A 22,924-nucleotide genomic window follows, 5' to 3' on the forward strand; every position below is an offset into this window, starting at 1 on the left:
AGCTTTTCGGTGACAATTATTTGGCGCATCAATCAGGAATTAAAGTCGTCCCATCTGTACAACCAAGAGAGAGAAGCCGTCTTTCACTATGGATGCTCTATAAATACCAAGGGCATTCTTCAGAAAAGGGGGTCGACGAATTAACGAGTTCAACTATTCTTTGTTCCACAAGTTTGCAGTTTTCTTTCATTTTAAGGCGGAGCAAGAGAAGAATGATGACGCCGGAGATCGCTCAGGGCAACTCGAGAGAGAATCTTGAGGCGAAGAAGCAGAGAGCGGGCCAACTCACGCGAGAGCGAGATTATCTTTTGAGCACGAGTAGAAATCAGTGTAAAAGCATGGGCAGCAAGAGATTGCTTCCAGGCCCTTTATTCTATACTTACGTTGTTATTTTGTACTTCATCTAAATATTTATACAATGGAAGTTCTATTTCTACATCTGTTCATTCTCTTAGCACGCATGAGTAGCTAAACTAGTCAAATGGGTTGAGGAAAACTAAGCTAACATGACCTAGGAAGTTCATTGCTTGCGATTGTCTTGATTTATGTTATGCCAAATACCCTTTAGAGCTACTTGAGAGAGAGTCTAAAGAAAGAACCTAATGACTCAAGAGAGCTAGGTTAGAATCTGGACTCGAGAGAGCAAGATTAGAATTGCATAAACAAGAGATAGGGACTTAGAGATAAGCTCTGTTTGTCAACCTGCATAGCATGCATCCTAGAGATGGGAATGATATTATATGGTCGCCTTATTTGTGTGTGTGTCATTTCATCATCGCATAAATAGGAATAGAGGCTTATGTGTAGGTCCTATAGACTTAGCGCATATATCGCATACGTTCTAACCTTAGAAGCCGTGGCATTCACACTGAAAGGTGGTTTACTGTTATATGCATGTTGCTTGATCGCATAACATGAACGCATCCTAGGAAGTGTTAGCTGAAATTTTTCTCAACCCGTTCACCACATACTCATCGCATCTTCCATTTACCAACTCTTTTCAAACTCCACCGCATTTATTTATTTTTCATCAACGTAAACAACAAACCCAACAATTTATTTATTTATCCGATTACCGCAAAGTTCTTCACAAAAATTACCAATGCAATCTGTTTTCACAAGTCCCTGTGTTCGACCCTGGACTTACCAGGAAACTCAGAGGAATTTACACTTGGATTTCGCTGGGGAAACTTGAGTGCACAATGTAATTTCATCAACACATATCATCCACATTTCCATTTCATAAAATCAAGCATCAGTAAACAAGAGACTAAACAATCGTGTAGTGCGAGATTTATTAAACGATTGTGTGAATGATCTAGCGATTTACTAAATGATCGTATAAATAATCTAGCGAGAAACTAAATGATCGGCTAGATGATTCTCACGAGAGCAAGATTTACTAAACAATCAAGTATTCTTAGTCTATGCGATAGACAGATCCATTCTCCCACTTACTTGATCGTGTAGTTTGATCGTTTTCTTCCTCCTTCCCTTTACCAAATTCACACAGAGCCCACACCTCCAGGATTCTCACTCCGAGAATACCAAAGTTGCCAAGTGGTAATGTGGAAGGGTGCTTGTTCAAGGAACAGACTGTTCATGATCTGAACGATAGCGACAGATTGGCTAGACGATTGTGACGACAGTGAGAGGTTGTTGTTCAATTATTGAGAGCGAGAGATTTATAAAAGAAGAGTTCTTCAAAGGTATGTCTCTCATTCCTTTTGTATTTGATTACTTAAGCTGCTATAATTTTATATAAGATGCATAACTATTTTCTATGTTTGTGAATGCCTTTATTCTTTCACCATGGACTTGGAAAGATCTTACTTCTGTTCACAGGTTCTCTTGAAAAAGAGTTCCTTCAGTTGATGCCCTAAATCTTGTAGGGTTCTGTAGTTTGTAAACACCTGTATGAACAAACGTTTGTGATGTAATAATATGAGATATTTCCTTCACTGTTGTCTATGAAATATGAGATATTTTAGTTGCATTAACCACAAACCAATAAACTAAGATCCCTGGTTATCGTTGTAACTTAAGCATATATGTGGACACGTACAAGTGGATAATGCCTTGAGTGATAACCTAAATGATCTGTAGTATATGAATAAGGGAGGAAAATCTTATCTTGGTGACAATACGGATACGACCCACTTTGTAGATGTTACAAGTGTCGTAAAGTGATACAGATGATCTGATCCTGATCATTCATTTAGAGACATGCGAACGGGGGTACCTATACAAAGGGGTTTGTATAAGATCAGACCAAGAAATGCTTACTCTCGTTATATAACGTCGTTCATGACACAGACTTTCATTTCACTAGGATGACTATAGGTAACATGACCTTAATCCTGAGTGAGTTGGGAACTCCTGCCTATGAGGGTGATCCTTTGATTTTCATGGGTGCGAGTGCCAGATCACCGACTCAAACCTACCACTTTGAGGATTCGTCTGATTGGGGAGCTGGGAACTTAGCTACACTAAACGAAATTCATTCCTTCCCCGAAGTAAGGGTAAGTGGATAGATTGCTCCCTTAAGTGTTGATTCCAAGGCTTGAACAATGTAGTGTCACACCTTCTCATGGCCCGAGAAGTGTTCACTCATAGTAGGACTATGATATATTGTTCATTAGAAGAATCAGTTGTACTTAAGGAGTTAGATGTAACTACAAGGGCAAAACGGTAAATTGGCCCAACTTCACTTACAAGTATTTTGTGAAAGGTCATCGTACTGTTGATTGGTTATATCCAATGGACACAAAAATATATCTATAGTGCAAAGAGTGCAGCTATCAGTCTTTAGTGGAATGCCCGTTAGTTAACAGATGGTGAATATCGTGATTAAAGAGTTTAGTCAGTGATTCACATACTATTGGAGCTTCAAACTACAGGTCCATAAGGTCCCCTTGGTAGCTCAATAGATTCAAGTTGAGAATCTGTTTTTGGGTTAGTTTGAAGTGTTCAAATTAACAAGAGGGAATTTGATTATATATGATATAATTCAATTAATTCAATTATATTTGATATAATTGATTTGATGTATTTGATACATTAATTGGAGGAATTAATATAAATATGATTTATATAAAATAAAGGAGAAAAGAACTATGGTTTTTATATTATATATGATGTGATATTAAAACTATAGGTTATAAAAATAATATGATAAATTAGTTATTATATTTATTTATAATAAAAACAATTATAAGATAAATATTTGGTTGGTTATTTGTTTCTCCTTTAACCGTGAAGTGGGAGGTTACTATCAATTTTAATAACTGAAGAATAAAAGTAAAAATTGTTTTCATTTTTCATAATGGCATTCACATTTGATCGGGTAATAAAAAGAGAGAGCTATACGATAGCCCTTTATGAGAGTGAACGACGAGTGAGTTTATTAGACGACAACTTCTCATTTACTAAATGATCGAGTACCCAGTCTATACGATAGACTTAAGCCTTTCTCCCACTTACTCGATTGTATATTTCCTCCTTCCTTCTACCAAATTTACACAGAGTCCACACCTTCTGGATTCTCACACCAAGAATACCAAGGAAATTGAGTGGTAGTGTCGAGTGTTGTTGTTCGAGAGTCGAGGATCGAGTCTTACTCGATGGGTTTGAGGATCTGACAGTTCGTGGAATTCACTGTTGTTCGTTGCGTTCATGCTCGTGATCGAGTTTGCTGGAATGTGTGACTGATGTAGATCAAGGGAATAGTTGAAGAAAAGTTCTTCAGAGTTATGATACTCGATTCCCTTTGGTTTTAAATGAAAAGCATGTTGTAATTTACTCTATGATGTATAACTGTTCTTGTATGTTTGTAAATGCTTTATGCTTTTACAATGGGTTTGGAACGATCTTGCTTCTACTCAATGGTTCTCTTGCATAAGAGTTCTTTCATACAGAGCCTATAACCCCTGGATTCTCACATCGAGAATACCAAGGCAATTGAGTGGTGGTGTCCAATTCCATTCTAGGGTTGAGGATCGAGTTTTACTCGGTTCGAGGTTTTTCCAATTTGTTTTGTTTGCTGGTTTGCTCGTTGTGTTCGTGTTGTTAGACACGTTGGTGTTCAATCAAGGGAAATACTAAAAGAAAAGGGTTCTTCAAAGGTATTGTACTCGATCCCTTGTAGTTTAATTTCAAAGCATGTTGTAATTTGGTCCATGATGCATAACTGTTGCTGTTTGATTGTAAATGTTCTTGTTCTTTCACAATTGAGTTTGGAACGATCTTCTTCTGCTCATTGGTTTTCCTGATTTAGAATTCCTTCACTTGCAACTAAGTGATGTTCATAAAGTAATGTGTTTGAGGCGGCGAATAAAAATAACAAGAAAGAAGTTGATTGTTATGCGCTACTCCTACTCCTAGCTAAACAAACTAAGCAATTGAAGTTTGACTATGAGAATTGGTAGAGATGCGACAACTATTAACAAGTAATGAGATGCATAGAGAAGTAAAGTTGAGGAAAAATTTCACCAAGTCATTAAGTTTGGTCGCAAGGGTAATTCTAGCTCGCCACACTAAAGCATTGCACACCTCTTAGTGATCAGCCACATGCTTATATCTCTATAACGCATGGTTGCGTTGAGCATAAGATTATTCCTATCTCTAGGAATACTACTTACTTTACGTAGTGAGTTCCACTATTTAACCTCTTGAGCAGTTGGTTATAACTATTTAGCTCATAGACAGACATTACAATAGCCTCACAATAAGCAAAGAGGATTGACACATTATACTCGCGCAATGCACACCTCTCGGTGGTATGCTACATGCATATCTCTATGTCGCATGATTGAGTATGCGATAACTCTTGCGATATGCACTTAACTCATTGCAATGAAAGTAAAAGATGGTAAAGTAGAAGATGATGATAAAAATAATGTTGAAGAAACTAAAGAGATGCATTGATTACAAAATGTATTAATATCTTAGGCCAAAATGTAATACAATACAGAGGTAAGAAGAGAGGTGGAGGGCTAGATGTAGGCCATCTCTTGCTTTCATCAGATGTAGGTCAAGGCTATCGGTGGTGCCATGGATGGGCAGTGGAGTAGTCTCTCTCGAGCTCTATCTTCGGCAAAGCTTCGGTCGTCAATCCGAAAGGGTTATGGGAATGAAGAACTCTCAAAGACTGTTTGCTCATACTCTCGTCTGTGATCACAAGAATCTGCCTAAGACAGAGTCTCGTATGCTTTGAATGTGGGCTACAAGACTCTATTTATAGAGCTCAAACGCCGATAGCTTTGATAATCCTGCTCTGAATCACTGCCATTCCTGTCGTGGTAGGCGAAATGTCATCATGATCTTATCTTTTTGATACTCCCGAGGTATGCATTCATGATTGTTTCTTCTAAAGTATCAACGCATTCCATCCACTTTGCGATCATCCTCCTATCATGGTTATCACTGTAGTTGCAACACTTCATGGGACCAACTGTCTTCATTAAGATCAACACATGTGATCAACTTTGTGATGGTTTGGGATCAATGCATGCGATTGATTCCTACGACAACTACAAAATAGACATTTTGACACAAAATAATGCATAATATAGGGTTAGTGGGAATTTTCAGTGCTGATCAATGCAAGCTCATTATTCCATGAATTTTCATCAATATTAACGTATATTTAGCTCATCAACCCTAATAATTCTAAATAAAAGGTTGTAATGGCTCTACAAGCTATCAATGTAGAATTTAATAATCAAATGATATCAATTATTAAGATCTATTATGTTTTCATTTTTTTTAATTTGTAAAACAAATTAATTTTGGTTTGTTATTCAATCATCTTTTGATTTATATTCATATAGCATGTTTGCATTTTAGCCTGATATTGTTATATCACTTATCTACTTATTTAATACTCTATTTGTTTGAGGTTTGTGTTCATTAATAAACTAAAAGTTTGTTTTTACATGTAGTTAGCTTGATAATTTGAGGTCAAAGAGACAACCAAAACCGATAGACGTAGATAGACGTAGATAGAAATATCATTGATAAAATTATAAGTATGTGATTGTTTTTTTTATAGAATTATGTCATCGATAGAACTATATGTGCAATTTGATTACTATTATTGATAGGCTCTGATAGATTTTAATAGAAATATATATGTAGACTTGTATCACTTTTCATCGATGATAGACTTATATCACTATCATTTCATATAATTCCTTTTATAACAAAGACATACGACATAGCTTGATTTTGTAACAACAAATGTAGTTAGAATTGCTTTTGGGTTGGTTGTGCCTAAATATTTTGAAAAACGAACTCGTTTTTGTTATATATAATTTTTTAGAATGGGAATATTCCTCTAATTAACTTCCAACTTGGCAGTTGAACACCATTGTGGGCGTGTCATGGTTTATTTCATTGGTGAGACCCATGTGTTAGTCATGCGATATATGATGCCAAACCATGTTTACACCATGATAAACGTGACATTCCAAACTTGCGTGAGGGCCAAGGAGCTGCGCCTCCAACTCTTTTCCCCTATTCCATATATAAATCATCCCACTCACAATCGGATTCTCAAACCCATTAATTGATTTTTCATTCCCCTTCCCATCACGTTTCCCCAATATTTTCAATCTTTGCTCATCACTCAAATTCCCTTCTGATTTGCTACCTCCGCCTTCCGGTGAATCTCTTCTTCTCTCACTGATTTGATCTGATTATGCATTTTCCTCTCACTTTTCTCTCTATTCGTTCCACTCTTCTCTGTAGTGTTAATTATTTCTGGATAATTTTTTAATATTAAATTCCATATTTGGTCACATTATTGGTAGAAATTTGGAATTTACTCCTCATATTATAAATTAAAATTTCGTTCCACGGTTTGTAAAAATTCTTAAATAATCTTATACTTCAATGAAATCCATATAATAATGATAATTATTTTAAATAGCAAAACTGTTATATTTATAAATAAACTTCACTCATTTTACTATATCAACAATATCATTGATATTATTGATATAGCAAATATGAAGTTTACCATTTTTCAATTGTATATTAGTACTAATTATTTAGATTGTATTTGCAAGTATATCATTAATGGTAAGTTAATAGTATATCATCATTGTTCATTATATTGCATCTTTAGCTTATAGACATTATTCAAAATTCATTTCTTTTAGGATAAAATAATTCAAAGTTAATTTAAAATAACATTGATAATAAAAATTGATTTGAACTTTGAAGTATTTCATTGTTATTGGTAGCACACTAATACTCATTCTATATTTTTCATTTCAAATATAACATTATTATATCAATAGTATAGCAATACTCATTCAAAAAGTAATTTAAGTATATCAACACTCATTTCAAATATTATTATCAGTGTATAAATAGTTTATTAATTTCGATTCAAAATTCATTTAAAATATACCCTTAAGTGTATCAATAAGATCAATATTCATTAAAAAAAATAATATTAAGTGTATCACTAATATATCAGTGGCAAATATCAACATCTATTATTAAATAAAAATTTCAAAAGTATAACATTAATTCCAAAATTATTTCAAGTATAACATGGTGTATCATTAATATATTAATACATCTTAAAATAATTTTTTTCAAGTTTATGAACAATATATCAACGTCTATTTAAAATTCACAATTTCAAATGTAATATTGGTGTATTAATAGTTTATTAAATTTCATTTATAATAGTTATTAATAGGATGAATTGAACCATTATAGGTTGATGATAATTTACTAGAAAACCAATACTTTGAAACAAATGAATAAATATTCAAATTAAATTCACGAATAATAACAAATGCGCGAGTATTTGTAGACCTATAAATTTGGAGTATAATTGATATACTTCATCTATACTATGCTAAAAAGCGTTGTGGGGGGTGGAGAATTTTTAACTTTTCTAGTCGCCCTTTAAACGTTTTCATAATGACCATTTTACCCTCAAAATCACAAGACTTTGTTTTATAGGCTTTCTATCTTTTACCCTATTATCTCTATCTTTCTAAGTTTACATCTCCTATTTGTTATTAGTTTTCTTACAACAATACCTATTTTATCTTCGTAACATTTCAAATTTTTTGTGTACTTTTTTAACCATTTTTTTTTATTTCTTTATGAGTCTCTTTTTTTAATCTTATTTTTTCATTAATAAAAGATTAGAAATGAACATTTTTAAATCATACACATCGTTCAAATGCAATACAAATCCATTCATAGGATAACAACATTTCTTGCATTCTTTCACATGTTATCTTCAGGAAAATGTGTTTAATATCATATCTCATTTTATTTGAGAACATTCTTTAAAATTATAAATGAAAATATCTTATTTCATTTTATCTCTTTTATTACTTTTAAACTTTATGTTTCTACTCTTTACAATTGAAAGTCAATAAAAACTATATTCGTTCAATTGTTGATATTTCACCACAAAAAATTATGTTTAATATATATATATATATGAAAACTGTTTTAAATATCAAAACTATTGAAAATATTTTTTAACATAACAAATGTCACAATCATATATATCTTTAAAAGATAAGTGGAGATTATCCTTAACGATTTGTGTTAGAGGGCTTTGGTTTAAACCTAACTCTAGAGATAATTAGTGAGCCTTTATTTGTGTTTCCTGATAGAACATACATATGATGATATATTTAACAGTGAATTTGAAATTGTTAAAATTACTTTTACTACGTTTAAAAATCCAATTCAAAGCATATATATTTAATCACTTAAAATAATTAGTATTTCTTTATATTATATTTTCATATGTGATTTTGATAATGAAAAGGACAAAAGTACTTTTAACCATATTAAAATCACTTGTAAACATGTTATTAAATGTTGGCGTTCGAAATGAACTTGATTGTTAGTTTGGAATGACGAGGGAGTTGTCGTTGTGATTGTCGTTTACCACGATCTACTTCTCCAATTTACATCTTAATTGCTTGTGTGTATTTGCAAACATTACTAATATAATGTTAATGTAAAGATGGGTTCATTGATCATGAGAACCAGTTAGTTTTGATTATTAACAGATAGCTCGGACACAGAGATCAGAATCGGGAAGAGGGAGTAAAAGAAATATGTGGCGACTTAAGATTGGAGATGGAGGGAATGAGCCGTACATATACAGCACAAACAACTTCGTAGGGAGACAAACTTGGGAATTCGATCCGGACGCAGGTACTCCGAAGGAAAGAGAAGAAGTAGAAGAGGCTCGCCTTCATTTCTACCAAAATCGCTTTAAAGTCAAACCTAGTGCCGACGTCCTCTGGCGAATGCAAGTAAATAAATTCATGCCTGCTTTAACACAACACTTTTCCATCCTCTACTACACTACTATTGCTTAAACTAGAAGATAAAATACTTCTCTAGTCTCCACTTTTTACAAATAGGTACGTTTTCTGGGTTTAACTTTTCTAGTGTTCAAGTTTAAAAATAAGTCGTTTAAAAAAAATAAATAAACTGTTTGACACGCTTTTAAAATATTTTAAAGTCTATTTTAAAATGTTTTTTAAACAAAGTTTAAATAAAAATGATTTTTTTTTAAAAATATGTTTTTTCTCTAGTCAATCCAAACAAATTCTTAGTTTTTAAAATTTTAATTTGACTAATTTGACGTGTGTTTGGAATACATTTTCAAGTAATTTTAAAAATAAGTCATTTAGAAAAAAATTTGAGTGTTTGACAATCACTTAAAATAGTCTTTCAAGTATATTTTAATTAGTCTTTATTAAAAGTATTTAAATAAAAATGAACCCTTAATCTACCTATTTTAAATAATAAGTTTAAAACGTCAACTTTTACATTCATTATAGAGCTTTTGCAGATTTGGCAAATAAATTTAAAAAATTAGGCTCATAGCGCACACTTACTTTTGCAAAAATATAAAAAAAAAAAAAAAAAAAAAAAAAAAAAAAAAAAAAAAAACTCAACTCATGTGATACGTGCGATGCACTCGATACCCTTGAAAGACTTGATATACTATTGATATACATTTAATACACTATTGATATACAATTGATGCACTTGATATATTTAATACATTACTAGTATATGTCTGATACACTTCTAATATACACTTGATACACTATTGATAGACACTTGATACACTATTGATACATGGTTGAAAATGACTAACTGTTTAAGTATTGTAAAATAATCATAAAAATAACTTTTTTGAAAAACACTTTTTTCTCTATTGTTCCAAACACACCCCTAAATTATCAAAATGAGTATATTAAACTAAGTGTTAGTGTGCCTTAGGTTGAATCTCCTCGGCCTATTGTACATTTATACCTAAAAATAAAAGAAACAACACCATTTAAAAAGGAAAAAGCTACGAAAGGGATAAAATATATAGGAAATAAAAAAATAGAGTAATAACTCATATTGTTGCAAATAAAAAATATAAAAAGTATACAAATCAATGGGAACAAAATACATCATTGATATATTTTTAATGTGGTATATTACTTGACTGATATACTAAAAAAGTGGGTTTGTTAAAAATGCAAAATTGGAATAATCTGGGATAAACAAACAATTTAAATTTGGAAAATTTTTCATATGTTGAAGGCATACCCCTAATTATACATTTTGGATTTGCCACCCATTGCAGATATCCTTTATTATATTAATGGGTACTTTTATTGTTATTTTTAATACGATATTTAAATTATAAATTAAACAATGTTTTCTCTCCTATCCATAGTATTAAATTTCCTTGACATGTCGATTTTCTCATCAATATTTTCAGATTTTCAAGGGTTCAACATTGACAAGGGGGCGAATTAATATTTCTACTATATCGAAGAAAAATTTTGTGAAACATAAAAAATAAGCAAAAACATGTCACTAATGGAAATATAATATAAAGAATAGATATATTAACTAACTTGTTTAAAAATCATAAAATATTTATATACTAATTTAAATTTAAATTTTTTATTTTTATATATTTGTAATCTTTTTAGAAATATTCATAGATATCGATATTTTTTTTTCGTAAAATTAAGACCTTAATATTTTTTTTTTTTTTTTGATATCGATATTTTAAACCGTGTTCCTATATTGGAAAATTGTCAGAAATAGCACGTTTAAGTGTTTACCTTGTAAAACTAGCATTTTTTTAAAAACACGTAAAAATAGTTTTTCTCGGTCCATCTCGGGTAAGATGAATCACACTATTTTAGATAAAAAAAAAAAATTAACTTTTTCTAACTTATCGATTGTTTGGGGCTTTCTCGGTACATCTCGCCATATTATACATCGAGATAATGTACATCTCGTTGCTAATCCCGGACAAAATAACACCGAGATTCTATATATTTGAGATTTTTCGGTGAAATTTCAAGCATAATTTAACACCGAGATTCATATATGAGCTTTCTCAGTAGAATCTCAGGCAGGATTAACAACAAGATTATAAATATATCTAAAATGTTACCTAATTTTCCGAAAAATTTGATATTTCTCAAGATTTAAAAATGTTGAATCAATTTGAAAAATCTATTTTTGATAATTGAAAAACTCATTTGGAATTTTTGAAATTCCTATAATTGTGAAAACATAGTGTATGCTAAAGAGTTGAAAAATTACGTAATAATTTGATATAATATTTATTAAACATAACTGATTTGGAGAAAATTTGAAAATAATATATGATTTTGTATAAGATTTGAAAAGATTACATAAAAAAATTAGAAAATTTCTGTGTGAAATGGACAGATGTATAGGGAAGACTCAAAATAATCGACAGGTTAGAAAATGTTGATTTTTTAACTTCTTGTTTAATCTCGCCCAACATGGACCAAGAAAAACTTTTTTTTTTTTTTACAAATTTTAAAAAGCGCGCTAGTCTTGTAAGGTGAAAACCTAAACGTGTTATTTTTTACCCTTAATAACGAGAAGTTTAGTGTTTGGTGCTTTTCTTTTTCTTTTTCTTTTCTTTTTTTTTTTATTTATCATGGATTAATTTTTCTAAAGTTATCTAATGGCTAGTCTATATGTTGATCAAACCACTTTTTCAATTTTTTTTTTTTTTACTGAAATTAGTAAGTTCTTGAAAAACTTCACATAATTAAAATTAGTAATGAATTATTGGAAATCAAATAGAATTGCAACTTTGATGAAATTATGAGCAAGGGTTTTTCATTCTATTTTTTTTTAATAAAAAATATACATATTTTAAAGAAATCTAGAGGCTGTTAACTCTAGAGGCTGTCAAGAAAAAAAAAGCTGTAATTTACTAAATCACAATTCATACCCAATAGGTTATCGGACATATGGGTCTCACATTTGTACAAAATATAAAATAAAAACAAAGATAATTTAGGCCATGTTTCAATTTTGTTTTTTGTTTTTTTTTTTAAAGTTAAGCCTATAAACAATACTTTCATCTCCAATTTTTTTTCTTTATTATCTACTTTTCACCATGATTTAAAAAACCAAGTCAAATTTTGAAAACTAAAAAAAGTTGTTTTTGTTTTTAGAATTTGACTAAGAATTCAACTATGCAAATTATGGTAAGAAATGTAGACGATATAGACTTAATTTTTAAAAACAGAAACAAAAAATAAAACACCAAACGGGACCTAAATGATCTATGTCAGTAATTTTTGAGTAATTATTTTAAATGACAAAACTACTAGAAATAGTTTCAAATATAGTAAGTTAGCTAGCAGTCAAAGATGTCATTAGTGTCTATTACTGTCAAGACAGTACATTTTCCAAAACTACTAGAAAATAAATAGACCATATCTTCAATCAACCGTTAATCTCATCAGGTCTTCACATTTGGATAGAAAAATTGTTGAATCGATTATGATGTAAGGAATTAGTTATTGAGAATTCATTTTGTAAAGATAGGATATTGATATTTACAATGTAGTTTGCAAAGATGGTAACACATGGATTTGAATTGAAAAATTGATAGTTCCTGAGGGAGAAAAAGTTCAAACAAGAAATTGGTGCAGTGAAGATAGAGGAGGGGGAGGAAATAACAGAAGAGAAGACGAGAAGAGCATTGAGAAGAGCAGTTCACTTCTACTCAGCGTTGCAGGCAAGTGATGGACATTGGCCAGCTGAAAATGCAGGTGCCTTGTTCTTCCTTCCACCGCTGGTGAGTAATATAATATAAAGTAATAGATTTTACATGGAAATGAATTAAGGGCATTGAACATGGGATGTGCAGGTAATGTGTTTGTACATAACAGGACATCTGGACCAAGTATTCCCCAAAGAGCACAAGAAAGAAATACTTAGATACATATATTGCCATCAAAACGAGGATGGTGGGTGGGGATTGCATATAGAGGGTCACAGTACCATGTTCTGCACCGCTCTCAGCTATATCTGTATGCGTATTCTTGGAGAACCCCCACATGGTGGTCTTAACAATGCTTGTGCTAGAGCCCGCAACTGGATTTTTTATCATGGTGGTGTCACCTACATACCCTCTTGGGGAAAGACATGGCTCTCCGTCCGTGACATATTCCTTCCTCTGCTTTCCTTAACTAATTTCCTCATACCTACCTAATTAATTAATTAATTAATTATGCACGAATACAGATATTTGGTGTTTATGACTGGGCTGGAAGCAACCCAATGCCGCCGGAGTTTTGGATACTCCCTTCATTTCTGCCAATGCACCCAGGTCTGATTATTGTTTCGCTCATTGTTGTCTTCATGATTTAGATATTAATATATATATAAAGTTAATTACTGCAGCAAAAATGTGGTGCTATTGTCGAATGGTTTACATGCCCATGTCCTACTTGTATGGGAAAAGGTTTGTTTGCCAAATCACACCGCTCGTTCAAGAATTGAGACGAGAACTTCACACCCAACCTTTTGATAAGATCAACTGGAAGAAAACTCGGCATCTATGTACAAAGGTCTAATTTATATAACTTCATTTGATTAGACATATTTATTTTGCTGCCAGTTACATTACAATTAATGTATGTGTATATTTTATTTCCGGATGGGCAGGAGGATCTATACTACCCGCATCCCTTAATTCAAGACCTACTATGGGATAGTCTTTACATTTTCACTGAGCCTCTTCTTACCCGTTGGCCATTGAACAAGCTAGTTAGGGAGAAGGCTCTTCAAGTCACGATGAAGCATATCCATTACGAAGATGACAACAGTCGATACATTACCATTGGTTGTGTTGAGAAGGTAAAAGCAATAATTAATATGCATCATGGATGGCTCCACATAATCAAGCTCAACTCCTCCGTTTGGCGACAACGTCTCTGCAGGTATTGTGTATGCTAGCATGTTGGGTGGAAGATCCCAACGGGGTTGCCTTCAAGAAGCATCTGGCGAGGATCCCTGATTACATATGGGTTGCTGAAGATGGTATGAAGATGCAGAGCTTTGGTAGTCAAGAGTGGGATACGGGTTTTGCCATCCAAGCATTGCTTGCGGCTGATATGGCTGACGAAATTGGACCTACATTAGCTAGAGGACATGACTTCATTAAAAAATCTCAGGTGAAGGATAACCCTTCCGGGGACTTCAACACCATGCATCGACATATTTCCAAAGGATCTTGGACTTTCTCTGACCAAGATCATGGATGGCAAGTTTCTGATTGTACTGCAGAAGGTCTAAAGGTATGTGCATTACCTTCTATGTATAAAATTAATTAAGTTTTGGGCACTAAGTAAAGAAAGAAGAGAAGGGAAAATTACTTCATAAATATAAAAGTACAGATAGAGGGAAAGATGCACTTCTCAATAAATATGAAAAATTAAAGAGGTAAAAAAAATTGAGTTACTCGATAAATGTGCAAATTTCAATAGTATTTATTATTGAAGTTGAGTTATTTATACCAACTTAAGAAATTGGTGGAAAGTTTGGCAGCCACAAGTATCTTAAAAAATTTATAAACAATAGTTGGGTTGGGATAGTTCAAAGTAAAGACTTCATTGCTGCTATTTAAACCTAAAGTGGAATTGTTGGAATGAACTAAGGAGTTATTTATAATTTTTTAGAAACAATCAAACGGTTAAACAAACTTACATATAATGGAGTCTAATATGAACAACAGATACAAATACGGTTACACGATACGGATACGATCGGATACGCAATTCGTCAATTTCTAAAAAACTAAGATATGGATACGTCCAAGGATGCGTCATTTTTTTATATATATTTTTAATATATATATTTCTAAAAAACGAAGATATTTATATGTTGAAGATACATTTCTTTTTCTTTACAAAAATCTAGGACATAGATAAATTTAGCATACAAATTAATAACAATAGCACAAAATATAATACAAACACTGAATACAATAAAAAAAAAAAAAAGCAACATCTAAGACGTTGAAGTACAATATTTAATAAAATGTAATAGAAAAGTGACTCATATTGTAAAGAAGAAGAAGAATATTAGAGAGAGAAGTATGAAAATAAACGAAGAACTTATTGTTAAAGATATCCAAATTGTTTATATTTTGGTGGATTTGTGGGGATTCAAATGTGAAGATGGAGATTAGATGATTCTAGTATAGGATTTTGTCCGTTATTTTTTTTTCTTTTCGTTTTGGACTCAAGTAATGAGCTAATTTTTAAATAGATTGTCTAATTTTAGATTGAAAAAGATTAAATGAGTTACTTGTCTTTTTTCTTAAAAAAATACGCATAGAAATAGATACGTCAAATCGTTCTGAAAAGTATCTGAAAGTATAGATATGTCAAATCACGTGTTAGATACGTATCTGGGAAGTATCTGAAAGTATCAATATCCGATACGTATCTGATACTGATTTTTTATCTCACATGAAGTATCTATGCTTTATAAGGAGTCTATTTTGGTGTGACTTTAATCAAGGTTGAGATCTCTACAAAGTCTTTCTTCACTAACTTCTCCCGAAAGAAATCTGTCATGATAGAAGAGATCTAGAGAATTCTCTAATTCTCTCGAGAGGTAACATATCTAGGATGACTCAACGCAAGGGTTTCTATTTATGGAGATTAGGACAAATCTTTGCCATAATTTTAATATCAATCAGGGATAATTAATTTTCTCATTCAAATTTCATGGTATACATATTTAACCTATTTCAATCTCATTCAAATTTTAAATATATATTTTTCTTTCATGCATCTAATATGCATTAATCCTTTTAACATTTATTTTACATCAAATACAATAAATATTATATTTTCTTCTTATTTAATATGCCTAATACATTATATATTAATTTGAACCGTTCAAATGAAATATATCTTATGTCCTTTATATTTAATGTATCAAACACAATAGATACTGATTTTGAATATTTCAAAATTTTCGTTCAATTAAATCAATTTTTTAGTGTTACTTTGAGCTTACAAAGAGAACTTATGAACTTATAGATTATATGATCTAATGTATAAAATTAATTAGTTGAACTCTTTAATCAATTAATTTTTATTCACCAACTTCAGATCACTCCACTGTGAACCTAAAGTTGCACGCTAATGCATTGTGAAACAAGTTGTGTCTATTAATCTAATCATCACATGTAAGTCAATCATTCATAAGTTTTTGTAACTACAGTTGGGTCAAAAATATATTTTGCCCTTTTAATTACATCTTATACCTTGAGTTTCCTTTGATCTTCTAATGAACAATTTGTTTATGATACAATCATAAAGTAATTAAGCCCCACTTGAGCGAAAGGGTGGGACCTAATTATTCAAGTCCTAAAATCAACACTTTATGAAACTAGCCTTCTACTTTATACCTTCCGTACATGAGAGGAAATGAATTCCATTTTGTGAAAAGTTATATTCCTAGCTTCTTATTTTGTCAAATCTCTCATATGTTAGGCTTATTGAATCCTAACAAAGTCATCTAGCTACATGTCTCCGTGAAGATTTGAATCTAATCTAACAATTATAAAGTGGTTTGCATCCATAGTGTTACCAAAATAAGATAACCAACCTCATCCATATAGTGTAGACCCTTTAGATTATTATTATTATTATTATTATTACTTAATCCACCTGCATGTCAACTACATAGATGGTTCAAGATTACACTAACGGTCTTAGATTTTTACATATAATTGATGATGTAATATTGCATATAAATTTTATCTAAATAATTGAATAATAAATTGTCACACCACAACCCAAGATTACCCTACCTTCATCTAGAATGGGTTATAATGACAGTAGATCCTGAGCGTGCAATGAAGCCTACCGTCAATTTCACCTTGAACCTTCATACTTAACTTGATTTCAAAATACATTACTTGCACATTTTATCAATTGCACACTTATTAACCCCCCAAGTTTAGCTACATGTCGCAATACACTGACGAGACAGGTGGCAACTTTTGATAAGCTAACTTTGGTTGAAATTCAAGGATAACTTGGTGTGGAAAAAAATTATAAAAGCTTGAGTTAACAAACCCAGTGAGTGATTAAATTTTATAGAAAAATAATTTGAGGAAATTATACTCATACTAGATAGAAATTCAAGTTCTGTAAACCAATGTTAAACATAAACAACTAGAAAGCTTGCACGAATTATTACATAGAGAAAATCATAAGCATTCTCTTACAAATGTGAACATGAACTTGTAATAACCTTCATTAAATCCTGTACCGAAATGTGGTCATACTATATAAAGAGGAACTCAACGTACATAGCAAAGAAATGTGGTCATGCTATGCACAGGGTAATCTCAAGATGTACAGCAGAACAAACATGGTCATACAATTTATCGAGTAATCTCAAGATAAATATCGAGGCAAACATCGTCATACACATATAGAGCAACCCCAAAAGGCAAAACACGTCAATACACAACCTAAACTCTATGTGTATGTTGAAGTAGATTCCAAAAACCCCATGTATATCATGGCTATACTATGAAAACACATTCACGTCAGTATAGTGGAAATCACCGTGGATATATCGATCTAGTAATTTAAAAATCATATCAATTAAGCACATAAAATGCATCATTTCTGAAAATCTTGCTTTCGCGAAATTCATTAATGTTCTTAAATCATGATATTTCTTTCTAAACAACGCTTCATAAATTCTATTTTTCACATTAATACATTTCCTCTTATACATTTCAAAACAGTAAATTTTGCTAAAAACATAACATTATTAGAAAATCCTAATACATATTTTCGAAAATCACATAAAAATTTCTCTAAAATCATACATAAACATAACTTCATGAAATTTAAGAATATTTACTACTAATAAGACATCTAGTAAAATAAATCACCTACAGTGTTGTTGTCGATCACACTATATCGTTCTTCCTATTTAAACTTTTGTCCAACCTTAATTTTCAAATTAACTATTTGATAATCCATCTAAAATATCTAAGAATCCATAATACCATTATTGTCTTTTTTTTAGGAGAATACCATTAATTCTTCTATTAATATTCTTTTTACAATTTATCTTTCATCCATTTATTATCAATGTACCTTCTTTGTCATTTACTCATTTTTCTCAAATTTAATAATAATATTATTTTTCTTTGTTTATTTTATTTTATTAATTTTGTAGTACTTTTCCTCTCTTCTAACATGAGTCAAAAAGCCTTTTCTATTTCTTTATTGTCAAATTTCCAAAAATCCTATCCTTCAATGGTTTAATTCCATATGTAAATATATATATGTTTATTATATATGTGTGAGTCAATAGTATATATATATATTTACATATGTATATTTAACATGAGTCACTGCCTTTATTATATATGTGTGAGTCAATAGTCAATAGTCCCACTTTCTTTTTATCTTCAACCCCTCATTCCATAAAAATGCTTTCAGCAGGATGAACATTCAAGTCTAAAACCAAAGTAAAAAACTCATCATCCACTCCACAGGATGTTCTTCCTTTTGATGACTATTTGCCTCAAAATCTCGTGATAACAACACTCCCATGAAAAAATTGTAACTGGAAATCTGATGAAATTAACAATATTATATTAAATTTGTGCGGAGGAAATAATGTAGGGGTCTTGATTCAAAACCTCCTTAGATCACATGTTCTGGTACCATCTGACCCAAAAGCAAATTTAATATAAAGGTTAAGTTTAACTAAAATTAAGATTTAAAAAAAAAAAAACTCATACGCAATTACCAAATTTTAAAGGAACAATAATAAAACACGTGTCCCAAAGAAGTGGGGCTACGTAGTGGGGTGCAGATACACCCTGCAGAGGCAAGTTTTCCTCAAGACGTTGCAAGCTTATTTTGTTAATTAATTTCCTTAAGGTAACATTTGCTTTCAGTGTTGCCTTCTCTTCTCAATGATGAAGCCAGAAATTGTTGGCGAGAAGATGGAAGCTCAGAGGTTATGGGATTCTGTGAATGTCCTACTTTCTCTACAGGTTAATAAGAATAGTGTCTCATTTAAACAGAATATATCCCCTCAACAGAAGGGAATCAATATTGTGTAGTATATGTGTGCAGAGTAAGAATGGAGGTTTGGCAGCGTGGGAACCAGCAACCGGTCAAGAATGGCTAGAAGTGAGCTATTAATTAATTGAAGTGGTTTGAATGAAAGTAATGAAATTAAAATAGTAATAATAATAGCATACGGTACGGTGGCAGATGTTGAATCCGACGGAATTCTTCGCAGACATAGTGACTGAGCACGAGTATGTAGAGTGCACAGCATCGGCAATCCAGGCTCTGGTATTGTTCAAGAAACTTCACCCAGGGCATAGGACAAAGGAGATCGACAACTTCATACAAAACGCTGTACGCTACCTTGAAGATATACAAATGCCAGACGGTACTTGGTATGGCAACTGGGGAGTTTGCTTTACGTATGGTGCTTGGTTCGCGCTTGGCGCTCTTGTGGCTGCCGGAAAAACATTCAACAACTCTGCACCAATTCGCAAAGCCGTCCATTTCCTTCTAAAAATTCAGATGTCTGATGGTGGTTGGGGAGAGAGTTACCTCTGCTGCCCAAATAAGGTAATTAATTTGCAAATTTACTACTCAAACTTTCAACTTATCTCATCGTCGTAATTAAAACTGTCTACCCAAATTTTAATTTATCAGAAATATGTACCCCTTGAAAGAAACAGCTCCAATTTGGTTCACACAGCATGGGCTATGATGGGCCTCATTCATTCAGGCCAGGTTTTTATATGTGATGACCTTTATTTAACTTACATCTTTTTTTAAATTTTAATTCTATCAATATAATACCACTCTATACAGGCAGAAAGGGACCCTAAACCTCTACATCGCGCGGCTAAGCTATTAATAAACTCACAGACTGAAGAAGGAGATTTTCCTCAACAGGAAATAACAGGGGTTTTCATGAAGAATTGTATGTTACATTATGCAGCTTACAGAAATATATACCCAATATGGGCTTTGGCTGAATACAGCAAACGAATCAAATTTCTGTCTACTTCCTCTTAATTTTATATGTCCATGCTTATATTATATACTTCATTATCCACAATGTTTAGTACAATAACAATCTCTCCTTTTTTTTCTTCTTCTTCTACAAATATCTTTTCCTGCACATCCCTTAACTCATTGCTATATTTTTTCTATTAACAATATATTTTTTTTAGTATAGCGGTTGCATGGATCCTGATCCAACCACGGGAGGAGTTCGTGCCAATCACCAACTAAGCTAATTATGTAACACCCCGCACATTTTTTTAGTAATAATGTAATTTCAGTAATTTTATTATTTGGAATTTCAGTAATTATTATTAGTTGGAAGACATTTTTGGAATTTTGGACTTATAATTGTGGGAATTTAATTGTTGGCGTGAAATTATTCAATTTGAAATTCAAATTGAAACTTAATGGCAGGAATTAATTTTCTTTTGAAACGAAAAGAAATTTAATAGTATAAAACGGAAAGAAATTAAATGTAATTATATTTACTTCATTTTTTGTATTATTATTATTATTGTTTTTTTTTTTTTATAAAAAGTAAAACCCCACCCCCATTTTCTTCCTCACGTTCTGATAACCAGCAGAAATACCAGTTATTATAAGCCTTTTATTTAGAATTATGAGGGCTAACAGGTAGAAAATCCAGTGATAATACTTAGAATTTGTGAAAATTTGAGTTTTGCGTCAATAAGCACCTAAAACCTCACTGACTCAAAATTATGCGTTATTCCGTGCCAAAGTGTCTATTTTTGTAGCTATCACATGAATCAAACGCATGCGTTTGTAATAAACAATCACAGAAAATGCATGCGTTTGTAATAAGCAATCACAGATAAATGCATGTGTTGAAGCCAGGCGACCGCAAAAGACGAATGTTGACGGCAACCCCATGCGTCCAACGTATGGAAGTTGCAGTAATCGCATGCATCCAACGCATGGAGAATGCGGTGAACAAATAGATATTGCGGCCACGGATTGACAGCCATAATAGAAGATCGCAAGATGGGTAGAACGCGTTGATAACTTCAGCTAAATTCAGCTCGGACGCATACCTTGAGAGTATCAACAAGATAAGGCGATGTGACAATGCCCATATCGCGACAAAAGCAGCAGTGAGTCATACCTTCATCATTATAGCTGTCGACGTCCTAATTCTATAAATAACCCTTGAGACCTTCATTTTGAGACTTTCGAGCTTCTGCCTCAAGGCAGAAGTTTGTGATCACAAATGAGAGCTTGAAAGAGATTTCCAGTGAGAATTTTTCATCTCCACAACCCAGACCGAATGATGATCAGAGCATTCGCCGGAGATAGAACTCGAGAGACATCTCCACCATTCAACCATGACACCACCGGCAGCCTTGACGCAGAGTTCTTCATCTCCCTTCTAATCTCTGTATTGTATTACATTTTAGCTAGAGATATTATGATATTTTGTGATCAATACAAATCTTAATTCCCGTATTCTTCATCATCTTCATCTCTACCATAGTTTATCTTTAGCATTTATTTATCAAAGTCAATCGCATGCTTAATCGTGTAGCCTAGAGATAGGACGCATATAGCAACCCACCGAGAGGTGTGCTGTGAACCCCGAACCCTAATTTTCTACTTAAGTGTGTTTTCCTATTTAATTTGTATAATAAATAGGTTGACGAGGAAGCTAGTATGGAATGGTGAAGAAGGAATGGGGATTTGAAAAGAAAAATATGGAAATTGAGTTTGGGGAAATTTGGAAAAAATAGGCTAAGTACGGAAAATTTATGTGAAATGCATGTTGTGCACAAAGCACTGGAAGGCAATTGACTAGTGGCACAATCGTGTAGAAATTGCACGGAGACAAACAATGTTCGCAGTAGCTAAGAGCGAGATCGTTGAGAGTGAGATCAGTGAGATCGTTGAGAGCGAGATCATTGAGATCGAGACCAGCGAGATCATTGAGAGCAAGATTTTAAGCGAGAAAGTGGGAGAGAGCGAGATTGGAGAGAGCAAGACCAACGAGAAAGTGGGAGGGAGCGAGAGTAGAGAAAGCGAGATTTTGAGCGAGAAAGTTGGAGAAAGCGAGAGTGGAGAGAGCGAGATTTTGAGCGAGAAAGTGGGAGAGAGCGAGAATAGCCTGTGTGTGTAGCGTCGCCTCGTCCGGTGCTATTTTCGAACGCCTCGCCCACGCAAACGTCGAAGGGCCTCGCCTATGCATCGAACGGTCGGGCAAGCACCTATGCATTGAATTTGGCTGCGTTATTGTGGATTATGCATTGAAAACCCTAAGTTGAACTCATATGGAGGGTGAGGTCACAAGGGAAAACGTCAGCCAAACCATGTGTCTTCTTGGGAGAAATTCTTAAGGGCTAAGGAATTGTGGTGGATGCATATGAGGAAGACACTTTGGGCCAAGATGATGCAAGCTTGCTTTGATAAGGGGAGAGGGAAACACTTGGCCATGCAGCCAAGTAGGTGGTGTCAACACCAGGGAAAATTTGGAC

The 22,924-nt window shown here is 32.6% G+C and overlaps 1 protein-coding gene across 3 annotated transcripts; it reads left to right on the forward strand.

Annotated features, from left to right (window-relative positions):
• Positions 1-6,540: 6,540 nt before the first annotated feature.
• On the forward strand, positions 6,541-20,526 carry LOC120075890 (beta-amyrin synthase-like). 3 transcript variants are annotated; one of them, XM_039029625.2, is made up of 13 exons: positions 6,541-6,664; positions 9,060-9,308; positions 12,962-13,147; positions 13,220-13,507; positions 13,597-13,681; positions 13,756-13,922; positions 14,020-14,211; positions 14,295-14,651; positions 19,304-19,402; positions 19,485-19,541; positions 19,626-19,994; positions 20,082-20,162; positions 20,244-20,526. In XM_039029625.2, exons 2-13 carry the CDS (start codon positions 9,108-9,110, stop codon positions 20,448-20,450), a joined length of 2,289 nt encoding a protein of 762 aa, XP_038885553.1. In that variant the 5' UTR covers positions 6,541-6,664; positions 9,060-9,107; the 3' UTR covers positions 20,451-20,526. The 3 variants fall into 3 exon arrangements, with proteins under 3 accessions (XP_038885553.1, XP_038885556.1, XP_038885557.1); XM_039029628.2 differs by having other exon boundaries at positions 20,248-20,526; XM_039029629.2 differs by lacking the exons at positions 6,541-6,664; positions 9,060-9,308 and having other exon boundaries at positions 12,964-13,121.
• Positions 20,527-22,924: the final 2,398 nt, after the last annotated feature.

The sequence above is a fragment of the Benincasa hispida genome, chromosome 4, assembly GCF_027475165.1.
Source record: "Benincasa hispida cultivar pf3 chromosome 4, pf3_genome.v1.1, whole genome shotgun sequence".
In the NCBI taxonomy this organism is placed as follows: domain Eukaryota; kingdom Viridiplantae; phylum Streptophyta; class Magnoliopsida; order Cucurbitales; family Cucurbitaceae; genus Benincasa; species Benincasa hispida.

Coding starts and splice junctions, on each gene's coding strand:
- LOC120075890 (XM_039029625.2), top strand. CDS start 9,108: ATGTGGCGACTTAAGATTGGAGATGGAGGGAATGAGCCGTACATATAC. Junction 9,309..12,961: donor ACGTCCTCTGGCGAATGCAA/GTAAATAAATTC, acceptor AAAAATTGATAG/TTCCTGAGGGAGAAAAAGTT. Junction 13,682..13,755: donor ATTTCTGCCAATGCACCCAG/GTCTGATTATTG, acceptor TAATTACTGCAG/CAAAAATGTGGTGCTATTGT.